Here is a 22,498-nt window from a genome sequence, read left to right as displayed (position 1 = left end):
TACTGAATCAGAATCTACATTTTAACAAGATCCTCAGGTGATTCTTAGGTCTAACTTCCTGGGAACTTGTTAGAAAGGCAAATTCTCAGCAGGGGTTCAAAGCCCTGCTCAGAAGCAATTAGGTTTAGGATCCATCCTACACTGAGATGGCCTCATTAACATAACAAAAGAAAAGGCCCAATTTCCAAACAGCGTCAGATTCACAGGTATAAGGCCCAAGAATTCGACATATATTTTAGAGGGCCACATATCCTTCCAGTCTTTTTTTGATAGATATGCAAACATATAAACTAGTTTGTTTTTCAACAGTGAATTTATATTGTGCATGTATTGCTCTGCCTTTGCCTTGTAACTGAGTAGTACAGTGGGCAAAGTAACCACAGCAGTACATTGTTCTTTACAACAGCTACAGTTACTTCCTTTTTTTATGCTTGTAAATGTTACAGTAAATATCTTTGTATGTGTACCTTACACTTGAGTAAATTGTTTCTGAAGGTGGAATTGCTAGGTTAAAGTGGCTGGTATATAAAGTTTATTTCCATGAACAGTATATAAGAGTACATGTTTCTCTACAGGCTAACCAATACCAGTTAATATCAATCTTTTTACATTTTTTATCAGTTCGAGAAAAAAAAAAAAGTTTCCATACAGAAAATTTCATCTCCTGTAAAGTGTGTTCATTTTCTTTGCCATTTCGTTTTCCTTCTTACTGGTTTTGACAGGATTCTTTATACTTTGCATCATTAACACTATTATATGGTGACACCAAATGTGTTTCCAGTTCTTGTCTTCCAAGCTCAGGTGCTTTCTGCTTTGGCGTCACTGGTAGAGATAGCTCGATATTATTATATCAGATTTGTTTATAAATACGTTTTTAAATGTTGCATCGAATTGGCTGTGAAATCTCATGGCCAATGACCAGTGCATGAAGAATACCCTGAAAACAGACCTTCAACACACAGCTTTTGTTCTCAAGCCAGTGTTGGTGAGACAGACTTTCACTGAATCCAGTTCGGTCCTACTCTTAGGATGCTTCAAGTTAGTGCTCATTTAATTTGTCCCGCATGGTCAGTCACCAAAAAAAAGCCACACTTGTTCCGGTCAAGTCGATTCCAACTCATAGCAACCCTGTAGGACAGAGTAGAACTTCCCCATAAAGTTTCCAAGGAGCGGCTGGTGGATTCAAACTACTGACCTTTTGGGCAGCAGCCTGAGCTCTTAACTGCTGCACCATCAGGGCTCCAGTTAGTGACTAATTATTGCCACATTATATAAGATGGTGCCTTTATTTACAAAGTACATTGTTGTTGTTAGGCGCCGTTGAGTCAATTATGACTCACAGTGACCCCAGGTGACAGAGGAGAACTGCTCCATAGGGTTTTCTAGGCTGTAATCTTTTTGGGAGCAGATTGCCAAGTCTTTCTGCCTTGGAGTGGCTGGGTGGGTTCAAACTGCTAACCTTTTAGTTAGCAACTTAGTGTTTAATTGTTTTGCCACCAGAGCTCCTTAACAAAGTACATTACTAAATGTAAAGGTGTGTATACATGGAACTCTCTTTTCAGGAAGAAGAATCACTGAGGACACAATTGGCGTATTTTACCGATAGCAAGCATACTGGGAGGCAACTGAAAGATACGTTTGCAGATTCCCTCCGCTACGTCAATAAAATTCTAAACAGCAAATTTGGATTCACGTCTCGGAAAGTCCCAGCACACATGCCTCACATGATTGACCGAATTGTTATGCAAGAACTGCAAGATATGTGAGTCTTGCTTGTGTTTGAGTTGCTTGCATGTGTCAGTCCATCTCATTGAGGGTCTTTCTCTTTTTTGCTGACCCTCTACTTTACTAACAATGATATCCTTCTCCAGGGACTAGTCCTTCCTGATAACTCCCAAGTATGTAAGACAAAGTCTTGCCATCCTCCCTTCTAAGGAGTTTTCTGGTTATATTTTTTCCAAGACAGATTTGTTGTTTTTTCCGTCAGTCCGTGGTATAGTCAGTATTATTCTCCAGCACCATAATTCAATGGCGTCAATTCCCACAAATGTTAGGGACTATTTATATTCTGAATCTGAAGAGTTCATCCTGTCTTATATTTGGACAGGTTCCCTGAAGAATTTGACAAAACGTCATTTCACAAAGTCCGCCATTCTGAGGATATGCAGTTTGCCTTCTCTTATTTTTATTATCTCATGAGTGCAGTCCAGCCACTGAATATATCTCAAGTTTTTGATGAAGTGGATACAGACCAATCTGGTATCTTATCTGACAGAGAAATCCGAACACTGGCTACCAGAATTCACGACCTGCCTTTAAGTTTACAGGTATTATATTTTTTTCTTAAATTTTGCAACATTTTAAATGAAATTTTTGATTTTGCCAGTTTCTCTTTTTCCCTTACAGATTTCAGTTCAATGCAATTAAAAATAATTCTTATTATTTAGCGAGGGTTTACAACGAGTCTGTTTTTAATGCCAGAATTCAAACTAAATTTCAAGTTAGTATTTTATGAGATTACTTTTTAGGGTTTTCAGCAGGGATTGATATTGTGCTATTTGGAGAAGAGCCAGAGTATACCTGCATGTAAGAATTTTGTGGAAGGCCCATTTAGGGGCCCTTCAGGTGTGGTTGGCTAAAGATCTCAGCCAGACCCCTAACAGTGTACAATCCACACCATCCTGGCTTCCTCTAGTTCCAGGAGTAGCAAACTCACCAGTGGAGAGTACCAAGATGAATAGGGCTTCATAGCATTCCCTCTGGTGACCCCTTTGGACCACCTTGTGTGAAATGGTGTCTCACAGAGCAGTTTGTTCTACTTTGAAACAAGGGTGAAATATTTATATTTGTATTGTCTCACTCTACTCTTTTTTTTTTTTTTTTTAGGATGTCTTAATGTTTATCTTAAGAATATATTGTCAAATTCTCCTTGAAGATAGTATTTAAACTATCTTCAAGGAGACCTATACAAGTTTTATTTGTAAAACCACAGTCATTATTTAAATACACATAACAGGTTTATTCTTTTATTTTGCTTTTTAGGATTTGACAGGTCTGGAACATATGTTAATAAATTGCTCCAAAATGCTTCCTGCCAATATCACTCAGCTAAACAATATTCCACCAACTCAGGAAGCATACTATGATCCCAATCTGGTAGGTGGCATGAGTTACTTTTCTGTAGAACAAAACATTGTATGGGTGTACAACAGCTTGTTGTTGTGTGCTTTCAGTCAATTCCAGCTCATAGTGACCGCATGTGACAGAGTAGAACTGCCTTATAGAGTTTTCTTGGCTGTAATCTTTACAGAAGCAGATCACCGGTCTTTTCCCCACAAAGCTGCTGGGTACATTCGAACCTTCAACCTTTCAGTTAGCAGCCCAGCGCCTAACAGTTTGTGCCACCAGGTCTCCATTTGTACAACAACTTATCAGGTGTCATTTACACCATTTAAAAACAACAGGCAAGTTTTATATGTGTGTGTTTGGTGGAAAGTAGTGGCACAAATGCTCCGGAATCATTTATATCTTGTTGTAGAATATTTTTTTCTCCTGATGGATATTTTAAGCTAATATTCAGATTGGTTGCTTATATTCCATGAGTAGACATCCTGTTCACTACATGTGGCAGAAGATATCTTGAAAGCATTCTAAGTGCCCTGGGAGAACAATCCTGGGGTTGAATATTAACCAAGGAAGAAATATTCATCAGACGAAGTGCCATCTTTCATCAAAGCTAAATGTTTCACGCTGGCACTTTCTTGATCTTACCAGAAGGGGTCGGTGGATAATTTGTAGACAACTACACTGGGATGCCATGAAGCCCTGGTGGCGCATTGGTTAAGTGCTCAGCTGCTAGGCGAGGTTCGAACCCACCAACTGCTCTGTGGCAGAATAAACCTGGCAATCTGCTCCTATAAAGATTATAGCCTAGGAAACCCTGTGGGACTGTTCTACTGTGTCCTATAGGGTTGCTATGAGTCTGAATTGACACGACGGCACACAACACTGGGGTGCCACCAGGCTGAAGTGATTGCAAGACTGGCTTCTAAGATGTATCCCGATTTCAGAGAAGATGTAAAAAACCATGCGTCTTAGAATTGATGAAACAAGGGATAAAATAGCCATTAACATGTTTATAGGTAATTTTTATTGGTGTACAGAAAAATGCTTACAAAATGAAATGAGGTGGAAAAAAAAGGAATGTAGCTCCGTAGACACAGTATGATTTGAAATACAGAAAACTCTCACACCCATACACACACGAAAAGATGATGTGATAGCAAGTTAAATCAAGGGTAATTATTAATCCTTTTCTTTTCGACGTAGATTTTTGGTACATCCTGTGATGAATTAAGAAAAACTAAACCCATTGCCGTTGAGTCAATTCTGGCTCGTAGCGACCCTATAGAACAGTAGAACCGCCCCATAGGGTTTGCAAGGAGCGACTGGTGGATTCGAACTGCCGACTTATGGTTAGCAGCCGAACTCTTAACCACTGCGCCACCAGGGCTTTGCTTTTGTAATCAGTTCATACCAGTTGATATGAATCAATAGGTCGAGGAATAAGACTAGGTCTGGGTTGTTGGTTCAGGGGAGGTCTCACACAGCCCGATAACATATTAGTAGCTCATCTTGTGGCCTCAGCAGTTTCTTCTGGATCTTTGGCACAGTCTCGTTGGATAAAGTACTTTATGCTTGTGAAAAATACTTTGTAAAGTCTAGATTACTATATAAATGTTAATAATCGTTTACAGCTATGTTTTTCATGAATAAAAAGGTATATCTGTAATCACAATAGGTTTTTATTCTTTCCTGCAGAAAGAAGTCTAAAAAAACATTAGACATTAGATTGCATAGGCTGAAGGATGTTCTCAGTTACAAGACTTTTTAAACATCGATAACTCTCTTCTACCTCCCCCAAATTTGGCGTTAACAGAGCAGTATAACAAAGCTAATTCAGTCAACTCTAAATCACCCGGCTGTAGATGATCTGGTTTAGATCCTTTTTTTCCCCAAGTTTATGTATTTGTCAAGGATACTGGAGTTTCTATCTGTTGTCAGGGATATAGGCACACTCTACCTCCATTAGGGGGAAAGTGGGCCCCTGTGAACTCCGGGCTGCCCTAACCTGTCCTTTCCCTGCCTTCCTGGTCAGCAGCCCCTGAGTGTGGCTAAGACAGAGGAGGGAGGAAGGAAAAATGATGTTGGGTTCCCCCTCAACCTTTCTTCCTAACCAATCCCCTTTGATCTTTGCTTTCTTCTGGTCGATGCAGTAGTTGTGCTGAAAGATCACCTAAGGCCTCAAAGTCCAGGGAACTTAGTTATGGGTAGAGCATTTTTAGCTTTCTCTCAAGGCTTCTCTTTCACCCACCCTTATTTCCACATCTGTCCTTTCACTCGTGTCTCTTTCCTCCTGTAGTGTTCTTTCCTTCTCTTGCAGACATTGTATTCGTAGTGAGACTTTACAGACTCCTACACATATATAGAACTTGCAGAAGTGGGTTATTTTCTGAGGAAAGATGATATACCTGTATAAAATAGCCATTCATCTTGCTATTATAGGTATGATGAGAGATTATTGAGAGATTTTAATTTTCTTTTGAAATATGTCTGTCTGCATTCTTTAGCAGAATAATATTTCAGTGTTTTCCAAATTTCTGGAATGAGATTTAGAATTAGCACTTAGGAGAGAGCTAAGAACTAAGTAAAGCTGCTTTGCTAGTAATTAAGTTGGTGTTTTGAAACTCACACAAATAAACTTTTAAAGCATAAGTACTAGTTCTTTTGGCAGCATTAGTTACATTGCTTGAGTGAACTTTTATCTTAGCCAAGGTGTTGGCTTTATTTTTGTAATTAACTGCGATTACACATGAGATAAAGTATTTTCTAATTAGACTATAAGAATCACAAGTTAGCTTATGAGTATAGTATAGACCACTTCATTATATTTTGTGTTAGAAATTTATTTTCTTTCTGAAGAAAAGTATAACAATAACTTACAAGACTGTTGTAACATATAGTATGGGGTAATGTGTGATGGAAGTCCCTGGGTGGTGCAAACAGTTTGTGCTTCACTATGAACCAAAAGGTTGGAGGTTCGAGCCCACCCTTTGGCACTGTGAAAGAAAGGCCTGGCAATCTGCCTCCATCAAGATTACAGCCAAGAAAACCCTACGGAGCAGTTCTACTCTGTAACACATGAGGCTGCCATGAGTTGGAATCGATGTGATGGCAGTGGGAAATGGGAATTAAAATAAAACTTTATTTATTAAAATAGGTGGCCAGCCTGTGAGCTGTAGTATGCCAATTAGATTTTTTTAAATATTGCATTAAAAATCATTTATCTTGATTACTGAGTTTTCTTGGTTTGTACCTGAGGTGAGTGCCTTATTCGCTTCACCCTAGCCCTGGCCCCGATGTAACCTCTGGCCTCCTTGTATTTCCTCACAGCCACCAGTCACTAAGACTCTAGTTACCAACTGTAAACCAGTAACTGATAAAATCCACAAAGCATATAAGGACAAAAACAAATATAGGTAAGTAGTATATACGTATTCTTTTCATTTAGTGTAAGAACAATTGCAGAGGTCTGGCATTTTCATAATTTGACAATATCTTATCTATTAAGAATTCTTTTAAAAATTACATGGGATTGTTTTCTTTAGTAATGTTGAAATATTACTTAATTCTGTGGATGTCAGGTCCACCGAACCTTTCAAAAAGTTTTTTTTTTCCATTGAAGTTTTGCTTTTCATATCCATATGAACATGTAAATTTTTAAAATATGTTCTGATAATTAGGTTTGAAATCATGGGAGAAGAAGAGATTGCTTTTAAAATGATCCGTACTAACGTTTCGCATGTAGTTGGCCAGCTCGATGACATAAGGAAAAATCCCAGGTACTGGTTTTCTTAAATTACGTTTAATTTTGCAAATAAATATCAATAAAGGGCAATAGAAACAGAAAGAAAAAGCCAAAACCCAAATCCATTGCCAGTGAGCCAATTCCAACTCATTGCAACCCTATAGGACAGAGCAGAGCTGCCGCATAGGGTTTCCAAGGCTATAATCTTTACAGAAGCAGACAGCCACACCTTTCTCCCTCAGAGCGGCTGGTGGATTCAAACCAGCAACCTTTTGGTTAGCAGCCGAGTGCTTTAAAAAAGCAGAGAGAAGGGAGCGATTTATATCTCTTTGGAGCAGATGGGAAGGCCTTACAGTGGAGGTAATGACTGAGCTGGACTTGACCAAGAGGTAGGAGTTTGGGAAAGATCAGAAGGTCCTGCATGTAGAGAAACATACTCAGTCCCTGCTTTGAGTTCTTTTGGGTATATACCCAGGAGTGGGATTGCTGGGTCATATGGTAGTTCTATGTTTTACTTTTTGAGGAACCACCAAAATGTTTTTGGAAGTCTTTTTTGATACTTTCTTATTGTTCTCCCCATTTAGTCATTATTGGTCTATAGCAATATCTGTGGGAATTTGCAATTACTTTTATGTATTTGTGCCACTTTGAAAAGTTGTTGGGATGAGAGAATTCATAGACATCTTCACGATACATAAAAGGACAGAGTTATTAAAAGGTTACATGGTGAGTTGGGCTTCTCCAACAGTGTCAGCCAGGCCCAGCTACCTCCAGTGTACTTGAACAGGTTTTATCATTTTTTAACTCTTGTTTGTTTGCTTTGTTTTACTATAATGGGGTCTCATTGTTAAGTTAAGAGCAGAAAATCAAACTTCTCACTGGCTTCAACTTTAAGGACATTCTTATGTGTCTGAGTTTTATGCTTAGGATGGCTGCAGCAGTCCTAGATGTCACTTGTGGATGTCGCCTTGTTTCCAGGCAGAAAGGGGCCACCTCTTCCTGTGTTTCTTTCCCTCTAGCAGACACTGCGAGGGGGAGAGATTCACCTAGACCAGTCAAGGGCTAATTCTGAGGTTGGAGTGGGGTTCGCCCCTCCTGAGTCAGGTCAGAGGCAGAGAATGCTGAACAAAATGGAAGTTCTCTTAGGACGGAAGGACTGGGGAGTGCAGTGGTGTTTGGCGAGCGCTCAGCAGTGTCAGCTTTAACTACCCTGTGCCCACACGTACCCTTTGTCTCATTCGTAAACTTTTGCTTTAATTTTTCCCTCAATTAGGAAAGTAGTACAATAACCCCCATAAACCCATAATCTAGATTTTCTCACTGTCAACACTTTGTCATATTTGCTTTCTCTCTCTCTCTCTATGTGCATGCATGTGTACACATTTTTTCTTTTTGGCTGAACCATTTGAAAATACACTGCAGACATCCACACACTTTACATCCGATTATTTCATCATGTTTTCCGAAACAGAGACAGTCTGCTTTATACCAAAGACCATTACCACACATTTTAAAATTTTGATTCAATAATACCATGTAATACACAGTTTATATTAAAATTTGCCCAGTTGCCCTCAAGTGCCTTTTATAGTTGTCTGTCTGTTTTTGATCCAGGATACAATGAAGGCTTAGGCCCTGCATTTGGTTTTAGAACCCTTTAATTTCAAGCGTTCTCCAAGTTTAGAGAATAGAATAATGAATCTTTGTGTACTCATTACTCAGTTTCAACAATAACTGATTCATGGTTGGTCTTGTTTCACCTAAATACTCTCCCTCACTACCATCTCCCAATTATTTTTAAGTAAACTTCAGACATTGTATCCTTTCATTGTAAATTTTCCAGTGTGTATCTCTAAAGGATAAGGACCCCTAAAAACGTAATACAATACCATTATCACATCTAAAAAAATGAATAATAATTCCTTAATGTGATCAACTCTCTGGTCAGTGTACACATTTCCTCAATTGTCTTATATAAACATTTATTTTCTGTTTTTAAATTTGTTAAATTGGTATCTGGTAAAGTCCATTCATTGCAATTAAGTTTATAGGTTTCCCTATTTCTCTTTTTTTAACTGATCTTTTTATATAAAAAAAAAGATCAATATGTGTCAAAAAATCTCATTGTATATTCTGTAGCTTTCCTATACTTCGGATTTCTGTAATTGTATACCAGTCGTTTAGCCTATTCTATGTCTGTTGTATTTCCTGTACATTGGTAGTTGGATCTGAAGGCTTTATCAAATCTTTTTTTTTTTTTTTAATTTTGGTATATCTACCAAAAAGAATTAGTCGATGTTCAACCATTTCAAGAAGTAGCATGTGATCAGGAACCGGTGGTACTGAAGGAAGAAGTCCTGGCTGCTCTGAAGGCATTGGCAAAAAACAAGGCTCCAGGAATTGATGGAGTATCAATTGAGATGTTTCAACAAACAGATGCAGCCCTGGAGGTGCTCACTCGTCTATGCCAAGAAATATGGAAGACAGCTTCCTGGCCAACTGACTGGAACAGATCCATACTTATGCCTATTCCCAAGAAAGGTGATCCAACCAAATGTGGAAATTATAGAACAATATCATTAATATCACATGCAAGCAAAATTTTGCTGAAGATCATTCAAAAACCGCTGCAGCAGTATATCGACAAGGAACTGCCAGAAATTCAGGCCAGTTTCAGAAGAGTATGTGGAACCAGGGATATGATTGCTGATGTCAGATGGATCCTGGCTGAAAGCAGAGAATACCAGAAGGATGTTTACCTGTGTTTTATTGACTATGCAAAGGCATTCGACTGTGTGGATCATAACAAATTATGGATAACGTTGCGAAGAATGGGAATTCCAGAACACTTAATTGTGCTTATGAGGAACCTTTGCTTAGATCAAGAGGCAGTTGTTCAGACAGAACAAGGGGATACTGATTGGTTTAAAGTCAGGAAGAGCATGCGTCAGGATTGTATTCTTTCATCATACCTATTCAATCTGTATGCTGAGCAAATAATCTGAGAAGCTGGACTATATGAAGAAGAACAGGGCATCAGGATTGGAGGAAGACTCATTAACAGCCTGAGTTATGCATATGACACAACCTTGCTTGCTGAAAGTGAAGAGGACTTGAAGCACTTACTAATGAAGATCAAAGACCACAGCCTTCAGTATGGATTACACCTCAACATGAAGAAAACAAAAATCCTCACAACTGGACCAATGAGCAACATCATGATAAACGGAGAAAAGATTGAAGGTGACAGGGATTTCATTTTACTTGGATCCACAATCAACAGCCATGGAAGCAGCAGTCAGGAGCTCAAAAGACGCATTGCATTGGGTAAATCTGCTGCAAAGGACCTCTTCAAAGTGTTGAAGAGCAAAAATGTCACCTTGAAGACTAAGGTACGCCTGACCCAAGCCATGGTATTTTCAATCACACCTCATATGCATGTGAAAGCTGGACAATGAATAAGGAAGACCAAAGAAGAATCGATGCCTTTGAATTGTGGTATTGGAGAAGAATATTGAATATACCACGGACTGCCAAAAGAATGCACAAATCTGTCTCGGAAGAAGTACAACCAGAATGCTCCTTAGAAGCAAGATGGCGAGACTGCATCTTACATACTTTGGACATGTTGTCAGGAGGGATGAGTCCCTGTAGAAGGACATCATGCTTGGCAGAGTACAGGGTCAGTGGAAAAGAGAAAGACCCTCAACAAGATGGATTGACAGTGTTTGCAACAATGGGCTCAAGCGTAACAACCACTGCGAGGGTGGCTCAGTACCGGGCAGTGTTTCATTCTGTTGTGCATAGGGTCGCTATGAGTCAGAACCGACTCGACAGCACCTAACAACAACTTCAAAAGTGGTGTCATACTTACCTGCTGTTTTAATACATCTTCAGTGTAATGACTTTTGACTTGAAGGAACTTGAAACAAGTAGGGAAGCACAACCCATAATCACTTTTGCCAGAACTCTAACTTGATTGAAGACATATTAAGTAGAAGTCAGCAAACTAAGAGAATCTGTAGCTGTAGCATACTGTCTCTGTTTTAATTCTCTATGGGACCGCTCTTATAATATAACCATCAGTTCATAGATCTCAGTTTTAGAGACAACTAATTTTTTTCCCCAGCTGCTAACAGAATGTTCCAGTCAGTTAACTATATTGATTGAACACTTAGAGGACACACTAAGTAAAAATCGTTAATTCACTCACATCGCTAGAAGGCACATTTAAGATTGTCTACCCCAGTTCTCTTGGTTTACAAGCGAGGAATAGCTAAAGAATAATTTTATGGAACATTACTCCTGCAGAGAATTGTATCGGTAAATGCACCAACGTGGGGGCATAAATTTGTTTAAAATGTATTTGGAATCCACATTCCTTATCTTATTAGGTCACAATCATCCGTATGATCATCAGTAATCCTGGGTCTCTGTTACTTCAGGAAATTTGTTTGCTTGAATGACAACATTGACCATAATCATAAAGATGCCCAGACAGTGAAGGCTGTTCTCAGGGACTTCTATGAATCCATGTTCCCCATCCCATCCCAGTTTGAGCTGCCAAGAGAGTATCGCAACCGTTTCCTTCATATGCATGAGCTGCAAGAATGGTAAGTTCTCATATTTCATATATTTATATATAAATATAAATATATTTCATATATTTATATTTCAGAGTGTTGAAATACCTTTAGTGTGTTATTATTTGCTCTGTAATTTCTTTGGAAAAATACAGTTCGCATTTTTATTGAGCTTAATATGTGAAAGACACTTATTAGCACTTTAAGGGATTTGAAAAAATATTTAACTGAGAATCTTTCAGTTTACCCCATTGCAGTAGAGTCGATTCTGAGTCATAGCAAGCCCGTAGGACAGAGTAGAGTTTCTAAGGCTGTAATCTTTACAGAAGCAGACTGCCACATCTTTGTCCCAAGGAGTGGCTGGTGGGTTTAAACCACTGACCTTTCGGTTAGCAGGCTAGCACTTAATCACCGCACCTCCAGGGCTTCTTCAAAAACCCACTGCTGTTGAGTTGATTCCAACCCACAGCGATCCTTTAGGACGGAGTAGAGCTGCCCCATAGAGTTTCCAAGCCTGTAATCTTTATAGGAGGACTGCTAACCAAAACGTTAGAGGTTCAAACCCAGTAGCCACTCCGTGGTGGAAAGATGTGGCAGTATACTTCCGTAAAGATTTATAGCCGCAGAAACCCTATGAGGCAGTTCTGCTCTGTCCTATAGGGTTCCTATTCCAATTTGATGGCAGAGGTTGGGTTGGGTTGGGTAATCTTTACGGGAGCAGATCATGAGGTCTTTTCTCCCCTGGAGTGGTGGTGGATTCAAACCACCACCTTTTCAGTTAGCAGCCAGGCTTTTTACTGCACCACCAGAGCTCCTTTGAATTTAGTGGGAACTTTAATCATTTATTCAACTGCTTGCTGACCGAGTATATAGATGACGGGGAATATCAATTCATAGGAGCATGTTGTTCCGTACACAATGAGAGGTATGAGGAGTAGGTGTAGGCTGAGCTGATAGTCAAGGTATTAGGTGCTCAGTTGATGGGTGGCTGAGGGAAGCCCAGCTATTATAGGATTCTTTGATTGTTGGGGCAGTGCATTAGCTGTGATGGAGCTTTTGGCTTCTGGGAAAATGGAATTAGGCTAAATTCAGAAGCAAGAATTTCAGAAAATGTTAAGGGAACATTGAGCAAAGGTTTGGAGGTAGAATGATCCAGAAGTTTTAGGGGCTAACCTGGCTCAGTTGGAGAATTCCTATAGTGAAGTTGTGGGAGATAAGCCTGGAGATGCATTGGAAACCATTTTATTCAGAGCCTTGACAACCAGAGTGTCTAGTTAGCCTTTATAACCAGCTGGAAACCTTTATAGATAATGAGCAAAGAATTGGCATCTGGTTAAGAGCTGTATAGTATAGAAATTATAGAGTTGTGAAGGATGAAGACAAGGGAAGACACAGAGGTAGGGATAACATTTTTTGATGTCTTTCAGAAATAGCAAGGATTGGATTCTCAAATTTTTACTTTCCTTTAGTGTAGAGGAAAATGGTCTTCAGATGGCCCCAAGTATTATCTCCCCCAAATACATTTTGTCATTACATTCACCTTAAGGGCTCAATTGCATAGGAGTAGTTTGAGAAGACCTTGATTTCTGAGTTGTGCAAATGAGACGAATCAGATACAGGATGTTAAGGATTTAGTAATAATCTTTCCTTTTAAAAATGAAAATATATAGATATCAGCAAAGTACACGGTAATTGTGCAATTTACCCAACTCCAAGGTACCAAGGAGTTCTAGTTGCCAAGCTCTGCCAGTTTCCCCTCTGAAATCTCTCTCAGGTCCACCTATTGCTTTCTCCTTATTCCCTGGGCTATGTCCATGGTTCTAGGTCTGTTGTAATACATATTAATTGTCTCCCTGCCTCCAGTTCTCTGACAACCCTGCCCCACTGCTAACCCACCAATCCCATGCTGCTTTGTAGAAACTTTCCTTTTTCTCTTTACTTTTACAACCTGCACTCTTGAGTCACCTGTTATCTTTTCCTTATTTCCTGCATTGGCTTTCTTCCTGTCTCCATAGAACCCTGTTCCTTCCCCACTTAGTGCATCTGGTTATGCTCTCCTTCCCTAGTAGACTGAGTCCTCTTCAGGGGCAAAGACTGTGTCTTACCTGTCGCTGAGTTCACAGTGCCTCCCTAGCACCTGGTAGGTGCTCAGTGGATGGGTGGTTGAGGGAACCTCAGTTCACCTCCAGCTGTTATAGGGTTCTCTGATTGCTGATGCGTCACATTAGCTGTGCTGTAGCCTGTGGCTCATTAGCTCTTTAAATTGCATGTGGGCTCTGAATGATGCTGTAGACAGCAGAACTGAGTGAGCTAATTGTGATCCTGTTAACAGAGTTAGGAAATACAGGAGGAACAACAGTGTGTGAGAGAGTACACGTGTGATTTTGAACATGTGATTTGAGGTAGAGCTATCCACAGTGAACAGTTGTAAATGAGAATCTGGAACTCAGCACAGAGGACTGAATTTGGTAGTTATTAGCATACCTTCAGGCCTTATGCTAAGTATTTTTTTAATCTTCATAACAAATTACCCATTTTCAAATTACAGGTGAGGAAACTGCTGTACTGCCTCTCTTAATCCTCGGTGTCCTGTAGTCTCCAAATCCAATGGATTCTACTCTCAGTTGCATATTTGTTTTCATTCCCGCTGCCCTAGTCCAGCCCCTGATTCTTGCATCATACCTAGACTAACTGGACTCATTTCTCCATCCATCCTTCAAATGGCCACCATTTTTACCCTGATTGTGTTACCCCCACCCTCACCCCTGCCATCTTACCTCCTTCCCCGCTGGAGTATTAAGTCCAAATCCCATTGCATGATTTTCTAGAACAACCACAGTTCATAATCACTGCCTCCTCCATGGTTTGGTGCCCACTGCAGCTCATGTCCCGAACTTGGCTCAGTCCTGCAGGACTCACCTTGTGACTCTGACTCTGCTGCCGGTCATTCCCTTCCTCGGCCGGGTGCTTTCTCGATTCCCTTCAGAGCTTGAATGAATTAGTATCATTTCTCTGGTGCTTTCACATTTCTCTGCAATTTTGACAAGAATTTGCTTTTTTGTAATATGTCTCTGTGTTCTCTGGTGGTTGTTGTCTGCATGTCTGTGACTTTCCATGTTAGGGCAGTGACCTTATCTTGTTCTTCTCTTTGTATCCACAGCATTTATTGGGTGAGTGAGTAAAGGAAGAAATAAACATGAGTAACCCAACCCAGTGAACATGAGTGAATAAATAAAAATGAGTGGAAGAGTGGTTTTGTTTAAATCCTAGCGATAGTTTTCTTTTGAGGTCCTCTCTGCTCCCTGGATAACTTTCTCTAATGAAAGTATAAAGTCTACTGTGATATAGTGAAAAATCTGAGCTCCTGATGGGAATATATATTGTGTTAACATTTTTGAACTGCCTCCAAGCAATATTTTTTGTTTTTCACAGTGTTGTTTTTTGCAAAACTAATATATGACTATCACTAATGACAGAAAAACCATACTCAGAGGTACATGTTTGCTTTCTTCTCTCTCTGAACAGGAGGGCTTATCGGGATAAATTGAAGTTTTGGACCCATTGTGTACTAGCAACATTGATTATGTTTACTGTATTCTCTTTTTTTGCCGAACAGGTAAGTTTTCTATATTTTATGTAATTATTAAATGATATTCTTGATACATTAGCATCTGATTATTTTAGAAAATGGTATAAATTCACAACCAGAAAATTTTAATTTTTACTTTTGTTTCTTACATGTTAATATTTCAGGGATATTTAATAATAGGCAGCAGCCATAACAGCCTTTATTCACGTCTTCTAAATCTAATACCAGTATTCTTTTTACCTGGAACTCAATAGATTAACTTGCAGCTGTCAGGCTAAAACCAAAACGCTCTAAGGACTTTTCACCAAGAACCTACTTAGGATCCTTGTCTGATTCTGGTTTTTTATGAGTCGTCGATGTTCTTCCTTTCCAAAAGTGATGGCGATATTTTGGCTTCAGACCTTACTCTGTTCTGTGGCATTGCATGTGGTACACACCACTTAGTCTCCCACTTACCTTTCCTGTGAATTGCCGGGAATCCTCCCTCATCCTCTCAGCTATCAGTCCCTCCCCACCCACATACAGCCTTCTTGAGGTGAGAGGCCAGAAGCAGAGAGAGGGCTTGAGTTGGTAGGAGAAAGATTTGTGAAGTAAAAAGAAAGGATAAGAGAATCCCTCAGTGACTGCAGGGATGAAGCAGTCTGAAGAAAAAAGGATTGAAGAAGGAGGGGAATGAGGGTCTTCACTAACCTGACTTAGGCAGGGCAGGCGAGCCTTGCCTGGGCCTCCATTTAAGATAACCGTTAAGTGGGGCTTTTCTAGCTGTGACTCAGAGGAATCACACCAAGGAGGAGGAGGAGGCCCAAGTTCTGAGATAAACAGAGACTGGTGGTGCAGTAGTTAAAAAAGCAGTCATCTGTTAACTGAAAGGTTGGTGGTTTGAACCCAACAGCCACTCTGCCGGAGAAAGATTTACAGCCTTGGGAACTCTACAGGATCACTGTGAGTCGGAATCAACTTGACAGCAGTGGGTTTGGTTTGGTTTTTTGGGACTTTCTGCTACAAATGGAAGGAAATTCAGGAAATGGAGATCGGGCAGGCAAGCAGGACTGCAGTTTAGCCTTCATCTACTTCCCAGGGAATATAAGCCTTGTTTGTGGTATTTTTTGCCATTGTTCCTGGCAGGTCAGACTCTAAGGAAAAAAAATCTCTAAGCGTGTGTACTTGCTTTTAGAATAGAAGTCCACTGAGGAACCTGCGAGTCTGCTATACGCTGGCTGGGGATGGGGAAGGAGAGGGACCCTGGCTAAAAGGAGCAGCTGGTGGCAGTGGAAAGGGAACAGGAGGGTCATTTTTCCATCCCTATTGTTTATACTATCTCATAACTGGGAGCCAGAGGGCCAGGAGGAGAGAGAAAGGAAGGGAGGATCAAGTTTCCTCTCCTCTCCAGCTCCCTGCTCTTTACCTACTCAGGTCGAACTCTTTACTCTTACCACACCCATCACCCCTGCCCATCACTCCAATATAGTCAGCACTGCTCATTCCTCTGCCCCAGAATCCTAGCTCATCATTCAAACCATTGTAGCTTATGCCTGGGCAAAGCCCTGTGTCTACCTCTAGATGAAGGAGTAGCTGGCCCTGAGAAAAGGAAGACAAGGTAAATAACCTGTTGTCAAGTCAATTCCGATTCATAGTGTGACCCTGTAAAACAGTAGAACTGCCCCATAGGGTTTCCAAGGAGCGGCTCGATGGATTCAAACTGTCAACCTTTTGGTTAGCAGCCAAGCTCTTAACCACTTTGCCACCATAAAGAACACTTTTTTTTTCCTCATTGAAACTTTATTAAAATGGTGAGAAGTTTTTCTTTTTCAGATGTATCATGGGTAAACTGTTTCTATAAGAAAAAAGTATCCAAATTCCAAGCTGCTAATTTATAAATGAACTCCTGTATCACAACCCAAGTATAGAACAAAATATTAGAGGGTTTTTAATACAGTGTTAAAAAAAAAAAAAAAATCCTATGTTACACAATTAGTCATTTTCAAATCCAAGGTGTGTCTTAATAGCTAAACATCATTTAGTTTCCTTTCAATAGAAAGTCTTGGCAAACACATCTCCTTGAAAATAAATATGCATGGTAATGACTATGTAAAAATCTTAACTGTAAGTTAAGTGGGTCTCTTGTGGGCACATAACTAAGCATAATGACCCTGCAAAGCCAGTCAAAATGAGTGGTTGGGTTTTGTTTTGGGGAAGGAATGATAGAGAATTGTTAGTCTTTTTTTTTTTTTTTTTTAATGTATTAGTCTATGGAAATAATTGAGGCCATATGGCTCTCCAGAAAGAAAATTTAATGTACTCTTTTGATCACATGGTGAATTAAAGTTTATTTCCTATCTTTCATCATTTAGTTAATTGCACTTAAGCGGAAGATATTTCCCAGGAGGAGAATACTCAAAGAAGCTAGTCCCAACCGAATCAGGGTATAGAAGGTCTTCATTTGAGTATCGTCTACCTCAGTGTTTACTGAGCATTTTAAAACTTGGAGCCACCAAGATGTCTTCATGATGTGATTCTTAGCCAGCTCGGCCTGAAGAAGGAATAATGTCCAGTACAATACTTGTTTTGTGGCGTGACTGTAGCCCACTGACCAGGAAATGTTTAACCAATACCTTGAAAACTTGTGCGTTGAGCAGCTCTGAACTGGTTTTACTTTTAAAAAGCCTTTGCTCATGGACCTGTCATCCTTTTTATAAAAAAAAGCTCACTGACAAGAGATAGCTGCTAATTTCCCATAGCAACCATTGCGAGCAAACTTTAATATGAGAAGCCCAGGTCAGCTTGGGAGCAATTGCTCAGAGATCCCGGCCTTTGCGTTCCAAAGTCATTTGCTATGCTTTTGCTATTTTTTTCCCTTTTCTATTTCCCATTTTTTAAATAAGTAGCTACTAAGTTAACTAGTTATTCTCACTTCTGAGAATAATGAATTGGGATATCTGAACATGTTTTTATAGATGTTATTTAAATAATGCAGCAATATCACTTTTTATTGGCAATATCTAAATTATGGATTTTTTTATTAATGTGTAAAACTGTAAATGGTGTCCAGCTACTGAAGAACTCAGCGACTTATATCTGAAATGCTTGTTCTTGTCTATTTCAGCCCATAAGAATACTGTGATTTCATGTGGAGACCTAACTACAAAGGGCTAGAGTTAAATAGCAGTGCTACTTTCCAGATGTAATTATGTTATAAAAAAAAAAACATAGAAATGTACATATTCAAACAGAAGTGCCTCATTTTAGAAATGAGTCCTGCTAATGGTACCTGTACGTTGCAGTGGTGGTTTGTTTAATGCTCATCAGTGTATTCCAGTAGTGCTCTCTCAGTTATTATGATAAAGAGTTACTACCATTGCTGTGGAGTCAATTCCGACTCACAGCGACCCTGTAGGACAGAGTAGAACTGCTCCATAGGGTTTCCAAGGCTGTAATCTTTACAGAAGCAGACCACCACAGCTTTCTCCCACGGAGCAGCCAGTGGGTTCCAACCACTGACCTATTGGTTAGCAGCAGAGCGCTTAATCACTGGGCCACCAGGGCTCCTTTCATAAAGAACAGGGGTCAGCAGACTTAGAAGGCCAGATAGTAAATATTTTAGGCTCTGCAGGCCACATCTGTCTCTGTTGCATATTTTTCTTCCTTTTTTTAAACAGCCCTTTTAAAAATGTAAAAACCATGTCTAGCTTGCTGCTATAAAAAACAGGCCACTACAGGCCACAGGCCATAGTTTGCTGACGCCTGGTATAGAGAATTAGTATTTTTATGTATGGGGAAGCCCTGACATTCAGCCATATTTTGTTTATGTCATTATACAGTGGATTTGTGGAGACCAGATACCATGAGTCCTCTTTGAGCTTTCCGACAAGTGTTTTAGATCATGATCTCACAAGTATTCTTTCAAAATGGCATACATATTTTGTAAAAAGAACTTGAAATGTAAATACTGTGTTTGTGCTGTAAAAGTTGTGTATTTCAAAAACTGAAATCTTCTAAAGTTATTTTGTCTGAAACTTTGATTTTTAAATCGTTGAAGAGTGAGTTTATTGTTATCCAGATTCAGTAACCACTTGAGTGCCTATACAGTATGTAAGGTTCTGTGCAAGACAATTTGACTATTTGTACCAAACAATAAGAAAATTAAACGGAAAACAGTGCAAAGAGAGGGTAGTATTAGAATATACTGGAGAAGGTTATAAGGAGAAAATAGGCTCTAATGTCTGAATCTGCCAGGTGCTCCTCGGAAACTCTATGGGACAGTTCTACTCTGTCCTGTAGGGTCCCTATGAGTCAGAAGCGATTCGACGGCACTGGGTGGGCTGGGTTTGATGAAATTTATCATACGATAAAAATGGAAGGGGCATCTGGATATCATTCTAGAAGTAAAGAATTTATTCTAGAAAGGTTATAGAGAAATGAACATTTGGGTGTGGAAATTTCTGTGGTTGAATAAACAAACAAAACAAAAACATTGCCAACGAATTGATTCCGACTCACTGGTTTTGGTCATAGCAACCCTATAGGACAGAGTAGAACTGCCCCATAGGGTTTTCAAGGCTGCAGTCTTTACGGAAGCAGACTGCCACATCTTTCTCCTGTAGAGTAGCTGGTGGGTTGGAACAGCCGACCTTTCAGTTAGCAGCTGAGTGCTTAACCACATCACTACTTGGGACAGGGCTCCTTTAGGTAAACATAGTTGACACCTAATTAAGAGCCTGATAGATAATGGGATGGATAATAGAATCATAGAATTTTAGAACAGGAAGTTCAGAAGTTGATGGTCCTCAAAATTTTTGAAGCCTCAGAACCATTAAATTCATATAAAATCCACCGAAGGCCAGTATTTAATACAGAAGAAGGAAAGCTGCTCAGTCTGCCCAAGGCAATGCCTCCAAACCCAAGGGCTCGCAGGCAGAATTTGAAAGGGACTGTTTTTTTTTATTGGTTGGGGTAAGCCTTGCATTTTATCAATGAGGAAACAAAGGCCAGAAAGACTGCATGACTTGCCGGAGGTCTCCCAGTCAGTTAGAGGCAGCCGTGGGATTGGAGCCCAGGTTGCCTGTCTTGGAGCCCAGGTTGCCTGTCTCTGTTTCTGCTCCCCACCAGACCGCAGCCTCCCATGACAGAGTGGCACAGCTGGGTGAAAAGCACGCTTTGCAGTCAGACTGTTGGGGTTCAAGTCCAGGGTCCTGGACATTACTTGTTACTTTTCAGCTTTTTAGTCTGAAGTATGGGAGGTATAATACTGATATCTATCTACCTGATAGCCTTACAGTGATGAATAGAGGAAATGCCACACATAATGTACAGTGTCTGGCAAATATTCCTCGCTGGTAATGTTGATTACGATGATGGTGTTGGAAATTTATGTAAAGGATTGTTTCTATCCTAGTCAGGATCAGACAAATACCTTGCCCTAAGCTAAGAAAGTGATACATTTTTTAATTAAAAAATGTTTTTGCCTATTTTATTTATTTAAAACTTGAATTTTAAAGAGTACTGTATATGTAATGTCTTCATTTGAGTGTCTTCAAACAGTTTTATTCTGTGTATGTTTTGTGTGTAAAACTATCTCACAAGCCACTAATGTAGGCGAGTAAACCCATTGCTGTCAAGCTGGTTCCGACTCATAGCAACCCTGCAGGACACAGCAGAACTGCCCCATAGAGTTTCCAAGGAGCACCTGGTAGATTCAAACTGCTGACCTTTTGGTTAGCAGCCGTAGCACTTAACCACTATACTACCAGGGTTTCCAATGTAGGCCAGTAATAGCATTGATAATGTATATAGTAAAACCTGCAAAAGCTGGAACCCCTGTAAGGCGGAAACCTGTCAGAGAAGGAAAATGCAAATATTTTTCCCCTAGAACAAGCAATAGAAAAGTGATAAGACTATACTCTGTCAAACACAGAAAACATACAAGACTTGGAAAAAATAAGGCAGTCCTGTCTAGTTCTGGCTTTCACAGGTTTCACTGTGGTAGGGTATCGTCTGGAATGGATTGGAGACAGGCGTACAGTCAGTAGTTTCAGAAATTGTTAAGAAGGAAGAGAGGCTGAAGGAGCCCACCTCCCCATCAGTCTAATTGCTTCTTCCCACTTACCCTAATAACATGTTTTCTATGTGCTAAATGCTTTGTATTTTATAATCTCATTTTACCCTCACCATACCCTCATCTTACCAGGGAGGGACCTAGGGCCTGACTAGGTTAAGTATCTTGCCCAAGGTCTCACAGCTGTGAAGTGGCAGAAACAGCTTTTTGGTTCAAGTCTCTCCAGAGTTCATTCTTAGTCACTAAGATACACTTCATCGCAAGGACAAATTTCACTCAACCTGCTTACAGAAAAAAAAAAGGGGTGCAGGAGGCAGATGCCCTGGCAGGACCCTTGTGCAACACCACTCATCCCTGCCTCTGGCATGTCAGCCTTTCTCACGTGATGGAGTGGTGGCAGCTCCTGGCTCGAATATCCTAGAGAAGCAGGAAGCTTCTTTCTCTGGCTCCCATCTGGTGGGGGACAAGTTGCTATAATTGGCTCAGTCTGGGTTCTGTGGCCAGCATGATGGGGACTCTTATCAGAAAGGGGAGAAGGGGTGAGACTGGGCTGACAAAAACAACACTCCAGTTTCACAGAATAAAGGCTGAATGTACGTGGAAGATGAAGTTCCTGGATGAATTACACAGGTTGAAGGTAAGCTGCCATGCTGGAGAACACCAAAATGTCTGAAGATTAGGATATACTGAAACTTATGGCTCCATTTTAACATATTTTTATAATTGTAAGGATTTTATTTTTGAAAGGTTTCAGAGAAAGATTTATAAAGCACTTAGTACAGTGCTTGCCACATAATAAATGCTCCATAAATAGCCATTACAGCTCACATTTGGTCCCCAATTTATCTTTCTGATCTTATTTCTGCCTTTCCTGCCAGCCCTACCCCTGGTCACATACTGTATCAGCCACATCTCTTTTTCCTAAATGTGCTGTGTTTGCTCTTTTATGCCTTTGTACCCTTGCTGATACTATGACTTGAACTGTCTTTTCCTATCTAATTCATCTGTTAAATTCTTATTCATACCTCCAAGACCCATCAGCAATAATTTGTCTACTGAAAAATTCTCTAAGAGCCTGATTATATCACTTTGAGTTTTTTGAGATTATGAATAAGGAAACAAGGAATCTAATATTTAGGCTTTTAAACGCCCTTGATAAAGATTGTACATCACAAGACACTAAAAAAAGAGAAAATATTTTATAGTGAATCCAGGTAATTAAATAGGCAATGAGCTATGTGGTAAAATATTACCAACATTATGTTCTAAGAATTAGCATTGAGACAAGTGTCTATTATAAATTATCTGTTAAAGCACATGATGAAATCTTCAGATTTGTTCGGATTATGATATGCTCTTTCCAGTAGTAAAATGCCAAAGTGATGGAGATCAATCTTAGGACAGTT

The 22,498-nt window shown here is 39.8% G+C and overlaps 1 protein-coding gene across 3 annotated transcripts in view; it reads left to right on the top strand.

Moving 5' to 3' along the window:
- GNPTAB (N-acetylglucosamine-1-phosphate transferase subunits alpha and beta) overlaps positions 1–20,490 on the top strand; it is a 113,969-nt gene extending 93,479 nt beyond the window's left edge. The window contains exons 13-20 of one of the 3 annotated variants that reach the window (XM_049884184.1): positions 1,563–1,762; positions 2,108–2,327; positions 3,043–3,156; positions 6,454–6,539; positions 6,804–6,902; positions 11,314–11,481; positions 14,977–15,067; positions 17,392–20,490. In XM_049884184.1, coding sequence (XP_049740141.1) covers positions 1,563–1,762; positions 2,108–2,327; positions 3,043–3,156; positions 6,454–6,539; positions 6,804–6,902; positions 11,314–11,481; positions 14,977–15,067; positions 17,392–17,469 — 1,056 coding nt within the window. In that variant the 3' untranslated portion in view covers positions 17,470–20,490. The remainder of the gene's footprint in view (positions 1–1,562; positions 1,763–2,107; positions 2,328–3,042; positions 3,157–6,453; positions 6,540–6,803; positions 6,903–11,313; positions 11,482–14,976; positions 15,068–17,391) is intronic. The other 2 variants (XM_049884180.1, XM_049884183.1) reach the window with 2 other exon arrangements.
- Positions 20,491–22,498: the final 2,008 nt, after the last annotated feature.

This window comes from Elephas maximus, chromosome 4 (genome assembly GCF_024166365.1).
Source record: "Elephas maximus indicus isolate mEleMax1 chromosome 4, mEleMax1 primary haplotype, whole genome shotgun sequence".
Classification (NCBI taxonomy): Eukaryota; Metazoa; Chordata; class Mammalia; order Proboscidea; family Elephantidae; genus Elephas; species Elephas maximus.
This window is presented reverse-complemented; position numbering and strand designations above follow the sequence as displayed.